At 32.6% G+C, this 17,850-nt stretch overlaps 1 protein-coding gene across 3 annotated transcripts in view; it reads right to left on the bottom strand.

Moving 5' to 3' along the window:
* LOC150106715 (teneurin-m-like) overlaps positions 1–17,850 on the bottom strand; it is a 167,877-nt gene that overhangs the window by 24,588 nt on the left and 125,439 nt on the right. For all 3 annotated transcript variants that reach the window (XR_016548368.1, XR_016548369.1, XM_090393303.1), the window contains exons 17-23: positions 14,303–14,443; positions 12,537–12,786; positions 12,038–12,273; positions 6,911–7,068; positions 5,738–6,782; positions 5,300–5,565; positions 361–669 (exon numbers count right to left, since the gene is read on the bottom strand). Coding sequence is in view for 1 of the 3 variants with exons in the window: in XM_090393303.1 (XP_090249429.1) it covers positions 361–669; positions 5,300–5,565; positions 5,738–6,782; positions 6,911–7,068; positions 12,038–12,273; positions 12,537–12,786; positions 14,303–14,443 (2,405 nt within the window). In the remaining 2 variants the exon portion in view is untranslated. The remainder of the gene's footprint in view (positions 1–360; positions 670–5,299; positions 5,566–5,737; positions 6,783–6,910; positions 7,069–12,037; positions 12,274–12,536; positions 12,787–14,302; positions 14,444–17,850) is intronic.

Raw genomic sequence — 17,850 nt, forward strand, 5'->3', positions numbered from 1 at the left:
GAACTTTTAGGCTTTCATTAAACGAAGCAATGGAGATGATCATAGAGGTGATGAACTTCGTCTCTTACTTAAAGACAATCACCAAGACCCATTCCCAGGACCGCAGCACAACTACAACAATACGAAGAAAAGAACAAGAATGAGAGAGAGAGAGAGAAAATGAAAAAGAAATGAAAACAGAAAAGAAATACAATCAGATGAAAAAGGTGATGTACAAATAAAAATAAAAATGATGACAGAAAAGGAAGACATGGATGTGTGTGTGTGTGTGTGAGAGAGAGAGAGAGAGAGAGAGAGAGAGAGAGAGAATGGTATAGCATATTTGCATTTATCACATGCCATTGAAACTGTGTGTCTCACCATATTCATTGGGCCTTCGTCATACTTGTACATGATGCCCGTATTATCAGCTTGCCGCACCTCTGCCAGCCTTCCCTGGATGTCGAAAGTGTACTGCTCAAACAAATAGCCTCGTTCCCAGCGGGAGAGCCTTCCAAAACGGTCGTAATCTAGGCGAACGGCGGTGATGTTCTGTGTCGGATGCCACAGAAGAGGTTGTCCCAGAGCGTCGTAGTGAGCCGTCAGGAGTGGGGACTGGTTCCTGTCGTAAACTGTCTCGCTGTGTTGCTCCCGATCGAATTCCACTGCGAAGACGACGTCACCGTTGATCTACAGGTTGAAAGATTAAATCGATTTTTTTAGACAGCAGAAATAGCAGTTTGAGAAGTTGTAAGAGACAACAAAAACTAACAATATTTTCTTACTTTCTAAAATGAGAAAAGAAATAAGATTGGTCCCTTAAATCGCAACAATTCTTGGAGAACGTGTACAGCTGTTAAAGTCACTGCATATAAACATCAATTTATGGAAATGTTGCTTCCAACTATTAGTTTTTTAATCATTCGATAGCCAACTTGTTTTGATATTTTTGGAATTGGTTCTAATCTGAATTACAAAATATTTTCCTTTGTATTTTTTTAATATATATTCGTAATTCTTCACAATATAAAACAATAAAAATCATAGAACTCGGAAGTATTTTGGAAAGTTGATTTTAAACAAAAACAGAATTGCTAACTAAGCAAAGGAATAACCAGAAGTCACACTGGAACAAAAGTTGCATCTGTCATTTCTCTTGTGGCATAAGCTTAAGTTTATAACGAATCAAATCAGTATTGCACTATCACACTTCCTCCTCGTCGCGTGGTGTGTATGAGAGAGAGAGAGAAAAGTTTATTATCATGGCAAAAGACAATAGCCTAAAATATCCTCAACACAGGGGGATGGTAAATCAGCTGGCTTCTCAGATGATTGGATAGTATCACGCCCTCTTTTGTACAAGCTGCGAATGTCTTTTGCTAGACAGATGACTTTCATTTCCTAGTATAATATCACACCCTGCTTACTGGAGGTCTGAAGTGGTTTGAAAACGCATCATGTTTTTCAGTACCGCAGGACATCCGGATTTAACCCATAGTCCCACCTACGATACTAATGCATTATAGGTTAACAATCTTTCTTTAAGGGGAAGTAGGATGCTGTAAAAAATAATAATCAGGAATATCGTAAAATAGACAGCTTGTTGCTTAAGTCGGGTGGCATGAAATGTATTGATAGTCTAAATGCTAACTTCACAACAGTAAGTATAGCCCGTGGACAAATATCTTTCCGTTGTTTATAGAAATATAAGAAGAAAATATAAAGAAATCATATTCAGTACTAGTACTACTTTAAAAGATCATTGGTTTAAAATACAAACAACCACCGACTTGTTTGCAAAAAAAAAGTAAGAAAATCATCCGTTATGACTGAACTCACTGTTTCCTCTTTCCAAATCAATACTTTTTTCATCTCCAAGTACTAACGACGCGTTTTTAAAATGAAGATGAGATAAATTCAAAATACCTATGCATTATTTTAAAACAGAGTCTTGGTAAGAGACGCTCTGTGCTACATTTTGATTTTAGTTCAAAAAAGTGTCCAGTAGGGGCGTGGTGTCTATTCTTGGCTATAACACTCATACCACACATACGCCTACCACTTTTATATCGTCCCTGTTGGCTAGAATTTATGCGATTTTTGCAGTGTGAGTTACATATTTAAGAGATAAAATGTGTAATAGCATTAAAATGAGGTCACAAAACTGTTGTAAATGCAAAACAAACAGTTGTAACATGGAATATTAAGACAGGAAAAAAAGAAAAACCGAGGAGTTGTAATATCCACTAATGTTTTTTAAAAATTATTTATTGTCATTATGAATGGCTTGAAAATGATCTCCCAGGTTTTGAATATTTATTTTGTAAACAACATCACACAAGTCATAACATTATTGATGGAGGGTGAACAGACCTAGGTGGCCCAGTGGATCATGTACTCGCTCTACAAGCTGTGGGTTCTAATCTAGCCGTAGATTAGAAAATACTTTAGGTGGGAAATGAATTTCATCGTCCAGTATGTGATACTACCGCCCAGCTTAGGAGGCATAAAGTGGATTGTATAAAGTTTTATGTTGGACTCTTGAGCAGCGTTTCTGGACTAGATAAAATGATTAAAAAAATCCTTAGAACCTGTGACGTATTACAGGTTTAAAATATAATTTTTAAATTAAGATAATTTAAATCTATTTATTAAAAAGTATAGTAGAAAATATATTTATAAAAATGTATCTATAAACTTTAAAATTTCTTCGAAAAAAAAACTGTGGAAAAGTTTCATACACCTTTTATTAAAATAGAAATTGATAAATTAATAACGACAATTGTTCTAAAAAATAGCTCAAAAAGTTTTGATTTGAGTATGTTTTTAAATTGACCTACGCTCTATTTAGAAATTTTGTGCCACAGTAAATATTGAAGATCTTCACGATGCTGAATATATATAAAGCCATAATTAATATAAATCGTGAAGAGTATATATATATATATATATATATAAAGCCATAATTACTTTAGATCCCTTTTGAAGTTGAAATGACTATCTATTTAATTGATATTTAAGACCGATCTATTTATTCAGATTCTAAAAATTAAATAAATCACGCGAATCCTCGCATCAGAAGGTAACACATAACTTTCCAGAGATTAAGAGAAAATAAATATAATACTATTTTATAAAATTCAAATAATCGGTATATAAAAAATAAATAACACTATAAACTCTAATTAGTCATCTGCACGAGTTATGTCCGTAAGTCGGTGACCTTCTTTTAAGATACTAACTCTCTCTTTCTCTCTTCTTTTGACTCAGTTTGACAAATCCCCCCTCCCCATACACACACTTACAAGATTTGAGGGCTTTTAATATGGTCGTGTAAAAAAACATGTAACATCATTCCGATCACAGATTTCATAGTTTTATTGAACAACGACCCATGAGAACAAGCTTCGTGGCACTTAAAGTAACGTCATCTCGAACAGCTGCAGGCCACCTACGGAGTATTAAAATCCATAAAACATGAACCCAAGATATTGAAATACACATACAAATCTTGTCTATTGTTAAAGTTAAAAAGACCAATACAAAAATATTATTCTCGCATTCAGAGGCAGAGAGATGAAACTACAGAAGGAAAAAAAAGGCAGTCATGAAAAGCAACGTACATTTATGCGATAAAAGGAGAACTCTTCGTCTCCATGTTGGTAGTTTGATGCAATCTCAGAATCCTGTGAGATTCTAATGCCTATGTAATAATTCCAGTAATCTAGTCGAACAATTTCAGACATACACATTCGAAGTATCATGGAAAATCCCTGAGGGTAATGTGTTGGGCCTGCTGATATTTAATCTGTATGCTAATGATTTTGCTTACTGAATAGAATCGGGTGAACCTCATTTGTATGCCAACTATGGGAAATCTCGGTCATTGTTAATCTTTCTCTCTGTTTGTGGCGCTTCCAGCATTAATTATGACCCTTGGACCCCAAAAATAGATCTAAAAGTGAATAAACTGCTTTGTGATCAAGAACAAGCAATCTTAATGCAATTATAATGAAGGTAAATGAGATCACATCTGAAGTGAGAAAACCTAAAGTTACAGAGAACTTTAATTGCCAAACTAGTCTACAAATATCCACAAATGAGAACATGTTAAGGGGAAAGAAAATGTGGTCTTTAAGGATTGAAAAGAGAAACTAATCCGCTTAGGTTGGTAAATATTTCATGTACTAATTATTTCTTATCATTAACTACAGCTGTTAATCCTAAAATCCAACTATATATATATATATATAGTATGAACATTTTAATATTATTGTCTCTCTCTCTCTCGCACACACACACAACACACACACACATACACAGCATAACGCAAGGATGATTAAAATGAAAACATTAATACACACACTATCAAATGAATAGCTTCCTGAAGTCATATTCCCTTTTATCTAGTATAGATGAAGTATTTATCTTTACTATACGATCTCTCCAGCTAGTCTTTTGCCTTGCATCATTTTAATTAGAATAAGAAAGAGTGGAATAATTCTGTGGTTTATTATCGAAGTCTTCTGTCACACCATTAATATTGCCTCGGGAATAGAGTCGTTATGCTGAAAGTTGGAAACTATCGACAGGCTCAAAGGTAAAGGTGATAATGGAAACGCATCTCTGATGAACATGCACGAAAAGTCCGATAAGATGAAATACCAGCCATTGTACCAGTTAATAAAGCACAGTCCGTATTGGAAACTCAAGGGATTTACTTGATAGAAAAGCTACCTTTGAATGCTTCTTGGGGTATTAAAATAGATTATACGGTTTGAATGAGAATGGAAGTACGATTTTCAGCCCAGCGAACGATGGAAGACAAACCCAAGAAAGGAAGCAGGCATTCATTAATAAAGGGTTTGTCAAGAAATATTTCTATCTTGCCGTTAACACTTACTTCAGAGATACTATTAAGGAAAGGAAAAATGGGTTTTCATAAGAAAGGATATAAAAGAAATGATAAAAAATGTATTTCCATTGAAGACATAGGAAAAATATTACAACTAACATTTGAAAAATGAGAGAATCTTTTATGACGACTGAAATTATCACACACGGGGCTCAAGTGATTAAAATTAATCAACTAAATGTTTGTGGATATTAAACAACTCGTTAAATCACTCATTCGAGAAAAGTTCAAAGCAGAAGGAAAGGATTTAAAGACACTTTCATTTTTCATTATTATTTATAAATAATTAAATAAAACTACTGTTTTATGATTTTAAAACATTCTATCTTTACATTAACGAAGTATTTTTCTAAAGGTGAAGATAAGTCATGTTTAGAATGGTAAGAAAATCAATCTTTTACTGACCTTCATTTTTCTTCCCACTTGAGTCACCTGTCTACTCTGTCCTTTGCCCTCTTTACGTAAATAGTATCGCCACTCGAATCGCTGCACAACATCTTCACTGAAGGCAGCCTTTAGTTTATACGGAATAGGATAGATTTCTCCGATGACTGGACTTCTATCAGTTAGCAGAGGAGTTGATGCCGTTTCTATTTCAGCAGTGCTAGAGTCTTCGGTGGTAATGATGAGGCTTCCATCCTGGTACTGAGTGATCCTTTTTTCCGTTAAACCTTTTTATGTACAAAAAATAAACAAAAATGTGAAATGTGTTGAAAATAATCGCGAAAATGCAAATCTGATGTCAAAAAACTAAAAACGAATTATTCACAAAGTAATTTTAATATAGTTACTTATTTAAATACCGTAAAATTCAAAAGCATAAAGCTGTATTAGGAAACTCACCTATTCTTGTTGTTACGTCAGATCCTTTGATAAGTAGCGACACCGGACTTTGATCATTTCTGGTAACCGTCACCGAAGCTCCCTTGATGCTTAAGTTATAAGATAACTTGATGGTCTCTCCGCTAGGTGTCACTGCTTCAGTCAGCCTTCCATACTCATCAAAATTATACACATATGATCTTCCCGAACTGTCTGTCTTGCTTCTTAGAAGACCGGTACTACCGTGGTAGTCGAAAACGGTTTTATAATTAAAAGGAGTGGTGAAACTTTGGAGCATGCGCATACGAGACATATCCAGTCGGCATTTCCCTCCTTGTGTATTCTCAATAGTGTTCACTTGATTACTATAATCTCTGAGGATGTAGATTTTATTTCCCGCCGCATCAGTGACAGTGCTAAGCTTACCAAAGCTGGTATTCACATTATAAGAAAACATATAAACAGCTTTTCCGGTGATAATGTTCTTGGTTGCGATGTGTTGGCCATGGCGATTGAAGATGTAAACTTCGTGGGTCTCTGGAGCAAAAATTTCATACTCACTTACTTCATTAGGAGCCGGAAAAGATGCGGTTACTGATCGAATCCGTAAATTACCTTGATCACATATATGCAAATTACCATCAGGTGTTACCGTAATAGATGAAATGGTGTTGAGTTTAGAGGCTGCAGCCAAAAAATGTTCTTCGTCAAAACATCGACAGTTCTCATCCATACAGCTACATTTGGATTCCGATCCAGCGAACTTAACAATCCTTCCATCACTACCAATGATTCTCACACGGTTAACAATTTGGGAGTCGCTTTCAGCTACGTATAAATCCCCATTAGGGGCAAAGGCAATGCTTTGAGGCGACTCCAGATAGATATCGGTGGCTTGATCGCTCTTATCGCGACCAGGAGCTGGGGAGGGACATTGGAGAGGTCTTCCAGCAATTACTTTGAGTCGCTTATCTTGTGTTAGTTTTAGAACCATGTGATCATCCAAAACATGAAGAGCTCCATCAAGGGGATTGATAGCAAGTTCAGTAGGCCATCGTAAATTAACCTATAACAAGGAAAGGAAAACACTTATTAAAGCATATGCGAAAGAAGAAATGGGAAGAAAAATAAACAATAACATTGAACTTTTTTTCTAAAAAAATTCAACTGATTTGGGTAATAAATGTTGTTTACCTGAGATAAACTGACCGTTCTTCCACACGGAACAGGTTTCCAGTGACTTTTGTGGTAATAATCTCCAATGACAGTATGAATAATCCCGTTACGATCCACAACTCGGATGTTGGTCCCATCAGCAATATACATTTCGTTATTCTCCGAAATTGCTATACCTGTAAAAATGACATTGAATTTGTTATATTACTGTTATTAGAAGATTACATTTTAAAGTCAAAATAATAAACAAAAAATTTATTTTACGAAGTTATATTTATAAAGAATTAATTTTAATATTAAAATTAAAATTAAATTACAATCTTAATTTATTAATTTTTTATTTTTTAAATTAAAATTGATGATTAAACAAAAACACCATCTTGTAAAATGTATGACTTTTATATATTTGAAATGCTATTAACTTTTTTTTAATTTTTTTTTAGTATATGGTTTCATATGTATCGTGATCGTGATCGTGATGTAGCCAATGAAGTTTTTTGCCGTTACCCAGCCAGAGCTTTTTTAGCTCAACAATATTGCCCAATCCACACAGATTTTCTTCATTCAGATGACGGGATAAAGAGTTAAGGACTCAGGCCATCGCCCAGTTCTTTTAAAGAACTTCATATGTATCGTAAGAAGATTTGATTACATATTTAATACTCTATTAAATGCACTTGGGAATTTATTATGCTGACTTCTTTAACAACCAAAACAATATTTTGTGAAGAAAATCATTTTCAATAATACTTACCGTAAACAAGGCAATATATTAAAATAGAGGATATTATAGATCCAGCCAGATTTTATAGCCAAATGTCGAAAGAAACTTACAAAGTTCCGAAAATTCAGTTGAAGTTTTCCAGCTCTATACTTTTGGTTATTGATTATGCATCGCGTCTATCCAGAGTTCACTTATGATGATTATAACTTTCGGACACTGGATTGTTATGGTGTTTAAACAGAGGGATTTCTCTCTCTCTCTAGGTTTCGGCCTAGTTATCAGACCAGTAAAACCTAATTTAAGCAATAATAAAAGGCGAACTCACGGGCAGATCCATATGTTCTATTTTAATATCCCACTAAATTGAAGTTTTCGTGTTTTATACTTTTGGTAACAGAGCAATATATTTTGAGGTGAAACGTTGATGCATGTTTTGAGTTTTTATGTTATAATTTAAATTTACAGGTTTAATTCACGTTATTTTTCAAGTCGAAAAATTAACATTATATATTTTTAAATATAATCTGAATTAGAAACACATTATTTTGAATAATTTGGATGCAAAGGAATAGCGTTGAATTTTATCATATTGTGAGGTCCTGGGAATTTTTATTTGCTATTTGCAAATATCCGTAAAAGAATAAAAATTAAATCATTTAAATGAATTTTCTCATTACTTCAAAATTCACTTAGTTTTATTTATTTTATATTCTGCTGTGTTTTCTGAAAAAAAGAAAAACTTTACGCGTATTCTGCAGTAGTGTGGTAGAGTTAATATCCACAGGCCATCATACTGGCTTTAATGGCAGGGCAACGAAACAGATATGTCCAGCGAGTGTTATAACATCTGATCGATCACCGCGAAGTGTCCGGCGGATTAACTTTATTAGCTTCCGATGAAGGATTATGACCAATAGAAGAATATTGGACATAAATAAGACGTTTGCCACATCATTGTCGTCAACAACAAGAATTACGACACCGTGTATTAAACGAAAGAAACTTCTTCCATAATTTCTAATACAACGTGATGACTTAATCTTTATTAAAGGAAAGAAAGAGACGCTTTAGCAAGTAAGTTTAAGGAAGTGTCTAAGAAAAGCTTTACAGAGAAACCAGGATGATCCGATTACGTCAAGTCCTAAATGAATTTTCTGTTGAGCGTGAAGGTCATCATTCGAATAAGGATTGAAGGACAGAATGCATTTTGATATATTGCAAATATATACTTTTTCAAAAATATTCTAAATGCTTAGCCTCACATTTTCATAAAAAAATTTTATCTAAAAACTCAGTAGTGGATGACTTGCATACATTTGCAAATGTGGTTAGATACTAAGATACAAAATCAGATACGAAGTTAGAGACAAAATCAGATACTAATTCAGATGGCGCCACTGTAGTCATGATCGTGTATTTAACGATGCCTTTAATGATTAAAAACTTAATTTCAAATCAGTGATTATGGTCTGTTAGCATATTATGTTAGAATTATTTAGAAAATTTTGGATTAGTAATATCGTTTCGCTACCTTATCTAATTTACGTCACAACACTTCTTGTAAACTCAACTAGTATTCTTTTTTTCTTTTGTTATCTCTCTCGCTCTGTCTATCACTGCATTCAGCGTGTTTTAACGATCCACTATTCTTGTTTCTTCATTCTTCCCAACTTCACCTTCCGGCTCATTTCATAGACTCGATAGCTTCCAAGCTTCGCTTCATTCCCTCATTTTCTCCTTTGAAGGGTTTTCTTTCTTTCCTTACTCTCGAAAGATGACCCTAAAAAGGCTTCATTCCTTAAGCCTAGTCAAGCAAATAATGTACCATTAGATTTGAAAAACGCCGAATTAAATTCGGTGTCCAAGAGGTCAAAGCAATGAAACTCTGTGGTGAAAGAGATAGAAGCGGATGATGGAAGTCTTTGGAAACGTTTATTTGTAATAGAAACTTATAAGGGAAAGCATTTAATCGCGATCAATAAGGAAATGTTATTTTACTTTCATTCTTTTCTTACCAATTCCAATGTTTAATATATATATATATATATATATATAATATATATATATATATAACATGTTGATATAATAATGAACATCGATCGAAAATAATTTATCACTTTTTTGTGTAATACCATACAATTTTGTGATAATCAATTTTATGTGTTTTACTATTTTTTCTGAGATGGTGTTCTAGAAATTCTAAGAAAACTTAAAAGATATAGATTTTAGAGTAGTGTTAAGAATATAATTATTATTATATTTTTATTTTATTTTATTTTATTAATCTAAAATTCAAAGTTTTTAAATATTTCCTTATTTGAGCAAATAAGTATCTTTTTATATGTACTTCAAGAAAATGCTCCATATTGTATATACTGTATTGCATGTCACAAAGCCTTGAAGAAGAATTCGCAATCAGAAATCATACTCGAGTTATGATCATTATTGTATGGTTTTACTTATATATATTACAACGGATCAAGCAGTATGGCAATGAATGGTTTTCAGATATAGGGGGAAGTTCATTTGATCTATCTTCAAACTGCCGACGATGATCACAACTAATGTGAAAGCATTAAGAATAAAAATTACTTAAGATGAGATAATCTAACACACTGTTTCAACTTAAATAACCAGCAGAATCAGTTTTAGATAAATACGGACAGTCTAGTCACACGAGGTCGTCAATCCCGATAATTTTTCTTATAAAATTATAAGCAAAGTTCTGATTAAAATTATAATATCGTCTGAAAGCATAACAGTTTATTGGTAACATTTGTAAGTTTAAAATGCATGGTTTCTGCAATCAGTTACTTTCCATGGTAATTATAGTACCTGGTATGTATTATTGGTGTCACTTATATAAAGATTTCCATCACATTTTTGCTATTATGCTAGCAAAATAATTGTTTTGTGTCACTGTACGTAATAGACTTTATTAGTAGCTTAGAAAACAGTTTATGTTGCATGAGTCGCTCAAGAGTTTTGAATCAGATTGCAAACTGTCCTGTCCCGATTCCGGTAACAAATAGCTATCATTTTCTCGATTTTTTTTTCACTGTCATTATATGTCCTCAAAGGAAATATTATTGCTGCAGGCTGTGTATACAACAGTAGTAGTATCCGTACACTCTACAAATTGAAGTTTTACATTTTCATTTTTTAAAAAAATTAGTTACGAAGATATATTGTTACCAAATTATGAATTCATTTGTTATCTAATTCACGAGGGTTTCCGAGAATATGATTAAGATTTTCTGAAGGCATTATTGCAAAATAACTGGTTAGAGATTTACTAAATGTGGCTGTTTTGTAACCCATTATGTAAAGCAGCACACAATCTTTAAGATATACAGCCTGACTGCGTTCAGCATTAAGCTGACGTAACAGAGATCATCCCATGAATACATATATGTGCGATACAAGAAGGCAAGCTCACAAGAATAAATAAATGCTCTCTATTACATTCAATAATGGAAATGCGCTTGCATGAACAGCATAATTATCTGTTATTACTGTCCCGACTTTTTGGATAGGTTTTGCTATTTAAGCAAAATAAATCTTTCATATCATTAGGAAATAAAAAGAAACCTGAAGCGAAAATGTCTTCTAACTAAACTATCGCTGAATAAAATGATGGAACGATCACTCAGAACTAGAAGTCAGTTAGCTAGTTCTGGGTTATCGCTCCTTCATTTTTTTAGCGGTAGTTTACGTTTAATTCTGTAAATAACATGAATGTATTATTACACTCGTGTTACATTTCGGATTAGAGAATGACGGGTTTATTGTAATTATACACAACACGAACGTGATAACACCAGAACTCGCCATCTCTTCATTGAAAAGCTAATATTTTAAGACGCGGTTACTATGGTTCATTAATATTGCTTGCCAGTTATTTTATGTGGTAAAATATCAGCTCTTTATCATAGATTTGGGATTCATAATTGTACACAATTAAACTTTCTTATTAATAATAGGATGGAATAAAAATATCAAATGCTACGCGTGTTCTGAGCTTTAATACTTTCTTTCATGTCGTATTTATTAGCTGATATAAATTTGATGGGATAACCAAATTCAAACTTTAAGTTCCGATAAATAATAATAATAGTAATTATATAGCTGTATGAATCTGAAGCGAAAATGTCCTCTAATCTGACCACCAAAATCCTAATATCTTTCAACCGTCTTTTGAAAAATGCAAGTCTGTAAATTATCCGACTGCTTCAACTTTGACATCTTAGCCCTGGCCTCTCTTACGAAAAGAAAAGAAAAGAGAGAGAGAGAGAGAAACCCACATTTCATTAAGTGGAAATTGCTAGATACTGGCTTGTATATCAAAGATTATGCTGTAATAACATTGGATTATACATATAAAGGAGAGAGAGAGAGAGAGAGAGAGAGAGATGTTCTACCTTTTGGATAAGCCAACCGGGCTTCTGTAGCTGGTTTCCCATCTCCACACAACTGTTTGTCACCCGGAAGACATTTTTCTCCGCTTCCTACAACAACTTGAATGTTTTTCTTAACGTCAGCAGTCTCTAACAGACTAATAGCTCTTAAGATCTGATGACGTTCTGGATCAGAAATATACAGTTTTCCATCCACAGGTCCGACCACAAGATGATAGCGGTATGCAACTTGAGCTGGACTGAAAAGTGGTACAAAACAAAATTAAAACGCAGGAAAGAAAAGATGCAAATAAAATAATAAATTACACAGTTGATTAATTATATCTATTTAAAACGTTTACTATTGTTATTGTTCACTACTATCTGAAATACAATTCGAAATCATCTTTTAATTCTATTTGTAAATTTTAAAGAAGATATTATTTAATTATCAGTAATGTAAAAGAGGAGTTCTTTTTAATTATATTAATTTCATCATTGACTAAACAGATTTTCAGCGTACCTCAATTCTACCACAGTTCTAACCATTCCGTCTGGTGTAATTTTTCTGATGAGATTGAAGTCACCTACATAAATGCTTCCATCAGGAGTACTAGTTAATGCAACCGGTGCTAGGAGACGCTGCTGCTTTGCAATTCCATTACACAAATCACATTGAAGGGGACGCTGTTGACCGTCTCCCATTGTGGTCATTAAAAGCTTAGGTTTGTTCTTAAGATAGATATTACTTCCATCTCCTTTCTGTAAAATACCTTAAAAGATAGAAGACTGGAGATTAACAATTATAATAATAACAAAACTTCACAACTATTTAGCGTATAAAATTATGAAAATCAAACCATTACAATGAAAGGCCATCTACGCATAAATTATTGCCTTTTAGACTATTGTCTGAGCTAATTTCTGTTGTGCTAAACGTTAATATGTTCGACAATCACTTTGTTTCAGAGAGAAATTACAAACTGTTTGATGTTAGAGATATTTGTAATCACTACAGAAACAATATCGCAATAATGATTAATTTCCTTATTGAGTAAGACAGTTCGGAGCTAATTAAGTTAAACATGCAGGTATTACGTCAAACCTCTCCATAATGACCAACTAGATACAGTTGGTGGTAAATTACATCAATTGCAGTAAAGTCCGTTAATGTTCATGAAGTTTCATGTGATGTGTTCCAATAACATCTAGTCGTTACCTTTTAGGAGTAAAAGGCTAGTCTTGGTTCCTATTGCCCAAATATTTAATAAACGTTTAGCAGAGAAGTCTATTTCGTTATGGTTTCACATTAGATTAATTATTCTCAGGCATGCATTTCCAGTTCCGAGAAGAGCTGTTTGGATTGGCTTTCAATATACAAATGCCTTCCCCAGCTATTGTAAAATTTTAGGATATTTCAAAGACTTTTTCTGCACACAGATAGTAAAGTCCTTCTTGCATAGCAATGGAAAACCAAAACTTACTCCATAATTGAATAGAATGTGCGTGGGGAAGGCGCTCTTTACATGGTTATAAAGTCAGAGTATTAGTTTAGACGTACAGGCACATATGCTAAATTACAAAGTAGAACGAAAGGGAAAAAATCTTATGGGGTATTTCATTATGGTTAATTTCATCATCAAATCATGCTTGTCTGATATCAGAATAGTGTAATTATTTGAGGATATCCAGATGATGCGAATGAGAGCAATGATTATGACAATTCCATCATCACTCTTTCATAATATATACATTCGAGACATATACAGGGAGTAATTTATATATTATTTATTTTGAGAACACCTATCGTAGCTAGCTAACACATTTTAAACAGTAATGTGCTAGTTTTTTTATGTACATAATTAAAATGGGTGTGACATCGAATGTTATAGTGAAAATGGAGACAGTTTTGGTGTACTTGTGAAACCGAAATGAAAAGTCGTATTTACATTGGCTGGTGAATTAGGTCAACAAGATGAAAAACAGAAGTAAGTGTTAAAAACGGTTCACCTCATTATTGAAGATATAAGTCAGTTATTTGTAAGGTGTAAAATAGAAAGATAAAATATCCAAGTCAGTTAAAAAGAAAGCTAGCTAACAACTGTGCTTAAAAGGCAATCATATTTTGGCCTTGACGTATTATTTTAATTTGGGTTTCACTGACTGTACAATTCGTTGAAACTCTTCAGAAATTAGCATTAGTATTTCATATAGATAGATTATTCAAAAACAAATAATCAAATTAGTGAAATAATTTAAGAAAAGTTTGAATAATTTAAGATAACCTACCTTCGTGGAAGTTATAGCGGTGATGAACATCAAGATTCCAACCTCCAATATCAGATATACTCATGTCATGACCACTTACTTGTGTGGTTTGTACCTCCCAAATAGTATGCGGACATGTACTATATTCATAACCCACGTAAACTGCAAAGAAATGAGATGTAATTTATTTATTACAATCTCTTAGAAAATAGTATGCGGACATGTACTATATTCATAACCCAAGTAAACTGCAAAGAAATGAGATGTAATTTATTCATTACGATCTCTTAGATGTATTTAATTAATAACTCAATTAATACTTTCGAGTTAATATTAAATCATATAAATATAAAATAAAATTTGGTGCATTGATATTGCACATTTGTACCCAGAAATAATCTTAAAGAACGAAAAATATTTTGTAAATTTCTCTTATAAATTTATTTATTCTTTAATTTTATATATAATTTTAATTTTTATTTTAATTATATTTAATTAAAATGTATTTTTTATTTTTAACTTTAACTTTTCATTTAAAATTTAATTTTAATATTTTAATAATTATATAAAATATTAAAACTTTTAATATTTTATATAATTCTCTCTAAATTTTATTTTCATTTTTCAATTTTATTCCTCATTATTCATATATTTGCTTAAAGTCATTTAAATCATGCTTAATAATTCTATAATTCCTTTCAAAACTCTAGCACAATGTTAAAATATTCACCATATTCTATCTAGGCGTCATGAATATTTAAAGTTAATTTTATCATTCAAACCCTGTATTGTGTGAAAACTTTCGCTTAATCACTGTAAATAATGTCTCTATTCTTTCTAATAAGGTAAACAAAATGCCGAGAGAGAAATAAGAAATCTCTTTTGAATGGCATCGATTCATGATACATATTTATGAAATTATTATATGTATTTATCTCAAAAATGTTGCCATTCTATTCACTAATGGATTATTATAGAAATTTGAAGGGGCTTTCAAATCTCTAGAATAATTCATTACTTTGATACTAAGAATACTCCATAACTGAAGAAAATGTAAAAGTGGCTAACAGATGGATGCTCGTTAGGTAAACTGTTTATTTTGTTTTAATAAAGCTCTGAGATGAAGAGGAAACATTCGAATAAGGTTGAAGAGGAGGCATATTTGAGGTTGAATTGTAAATGGATGAACAAAAGAAGATTCGTGATTTATAGCGTTATAAATGACTAAGAAATAACTTGAACATAAGAGCAAGTTATTATTATTATTTTTGGCGGATATCGAAGCAGTCGCAAACATGATATAGTACACGGGGAGAAGCGAGAAACAATATTACAACTTTTTTTAGAGTAAGTCTATATTTTTATTACATCAAGAGTATTTAAAACTAAATTTATATTAAATATATCTTTATTACATCAAGAGTATTTAAAACTAAATTTATATTATTAAATATTTAAAATAAAACTAAATTTATATTAAATCGTTTTATTAATTTACTTATTAAAATTAGTAAGTATTTATTTATATTTATATTTATTTATATTTATACTAACCTGTATTCGAGTTAATATTAAATTAAATAAATATAAAATAAAATTAGGTGTGTTGATATTGCATATATTTACACAGAAATAATCATGGTTAATAGAAAATATTTTAAAAGTTTCTCGTATAATTTTATTTGTTCTCTAATTTTATATATAATTTTAAATTTAAATTTTATTTTTCCTTTTTTAATTAAAAATATACTCATTCACTGAAATGCTGTCTTGGTCTTATTTCCACCACGCAAGAACGTGGTTTCTTATATTTGAGCAACCATTATCACTCTTCAAGCATAAGAAGAAAATATGACATGAATCCGACAAAACAGTGTACTTCGCATCAATGGTTAATTATAATTTTTTAAGAAAAAAAAAAATCGATAAGGTAAAGGAAATAATTAGTTAATTTAAAGGTAATTTCAATACTTAAACACACGTAATTCTCGTTTACAAAAAAGTGACAAGTATAGATTGCCGTCAAATGATAAAAAAAGATCAGCTTTTCAAACACGAATCTTTATAGAGTAATGTTAATGAGTAAAAATAAAACTCCATCTTTATTAACTAGATAAAATAGACGTGCTAAACTTGAATTTATGAACTTTGGTCGTTAAGCACCTGAAGAAATTGCGAAATCCGGAACATTTTGAAACACTGTAATGACAAAATAAAACTAATCTTCAGCAAAAGCATATTTGATTTATATTTGTAACACTGAAACTTCTCGTTCGAATGCCTAACAAAAGTACAGTATTTGATCTCATTATCGAATCCAGTTTGATGTTGAAAACATTAGCTTATATTTTTTTTATTAGAAGGATCATATTTTTATTTTATCCTCTTAACAAAATAGTGAAACCTTGATTAATAATAATAATCAGTTTAAGTGTTTTGCAAATTTACACTTGTACATAACATTCGTGATGAAACAGAAAATCCAGTTAGTGCTTGTTTTTATTATTATTATTATCTAATGAGAAGCCAGAGTCGCTATAGAGAGAAAAGAAAAACATCTATAGATTCTGCACATCATATCGGTACTGTACACGTGTGCACACTATTATCTCAGATCATACAGAGAATATTAAAGTCTGGCAAGATACTAAGTTAATGCAAGTGCTTCGAAGAAAATTTTATAATTCAAAGAGTCCATAAATCTCTTCTTCGAGACTTTAAAAAGGAATCTTTACTAGTTCCAACGCTATCAGGTATTCAACCTTCATCAATGCAGATAATAGTCCTTATAAGGACTGGCTTAAAGGACCAAAGCAAGAATGCTTTTCATCTTCCCCGTCATCTGTATAGGACAGTGTAGGGATAAGGTGATATTGAGCTATTAAAGCTCTGATCATGGCAAGAGGGTAACAGCAATATCCGAGCTTCGGTTAGAATTTTATTGGCTATAATTGCCATATTTAAAGGTAAAGCCGTCTCTAAAAATTCAGACAATCCCTATCCCACTGGGCGAAAGACCGTCCATCTCAGCGTTGGCTCCACTCAGTGATGGTCCACACGCCACCACCGAGCAGAACCGCTCAAATTCCGAAGAGCATCATTCACTGACAAAGCCCCTCAGCGGGCCGTGCCGGAGAACACTTTCCCCGGAGACTCAAATTGCTCCCTTAAGGCAAAAACCCTAAGAGAGCGTACTCATAACTCTCGAATCACAGCACCCAAGGGGAGTAACAGCCGAACCTCAGTTAAACTTCATTGGTACAGCATTGCCATCCGTTACCCTCCAAGGGTAATCACCGCATCTCCATACAACATGCAGGTAATCCTTATAAGGACTGGCTTAAAGGGGCGAAGCAAGAATGCTTTTCATCTTCCCCGCTATCTGTAGAGGACAGTGTATGATAAGGTGTTATTGAGCAATTGAAGCTCTGATCATGGCAGGAGGGTAACAGCAATAGTCGTGCCTCGGTTAGAACCTCATTGGCTACAGCATTGCCATACATTACCCTCCAAGGGTATTGGATTGAATGAATCAATCACCGACTATGTAAGTAAAGGTGAAATCTCAA

This window comes from Typopeltis vanoorti, chromosome 5 (genome assembly GCF_054136105.1).
Source record: "Typopeltis vanoorti isolate ZY-2024b chromosome 5, IOZ_Tvanoo_1.0, whole genome shotgun sequence".
Classification (NCBI taxonomy): domain Eukaryota; kingdom Metazoa; phylum Arthropoda; class Arachnida; order Uropygi; family Thelyphonidae; genus Typopeltis; species Typopeltis vanoorti.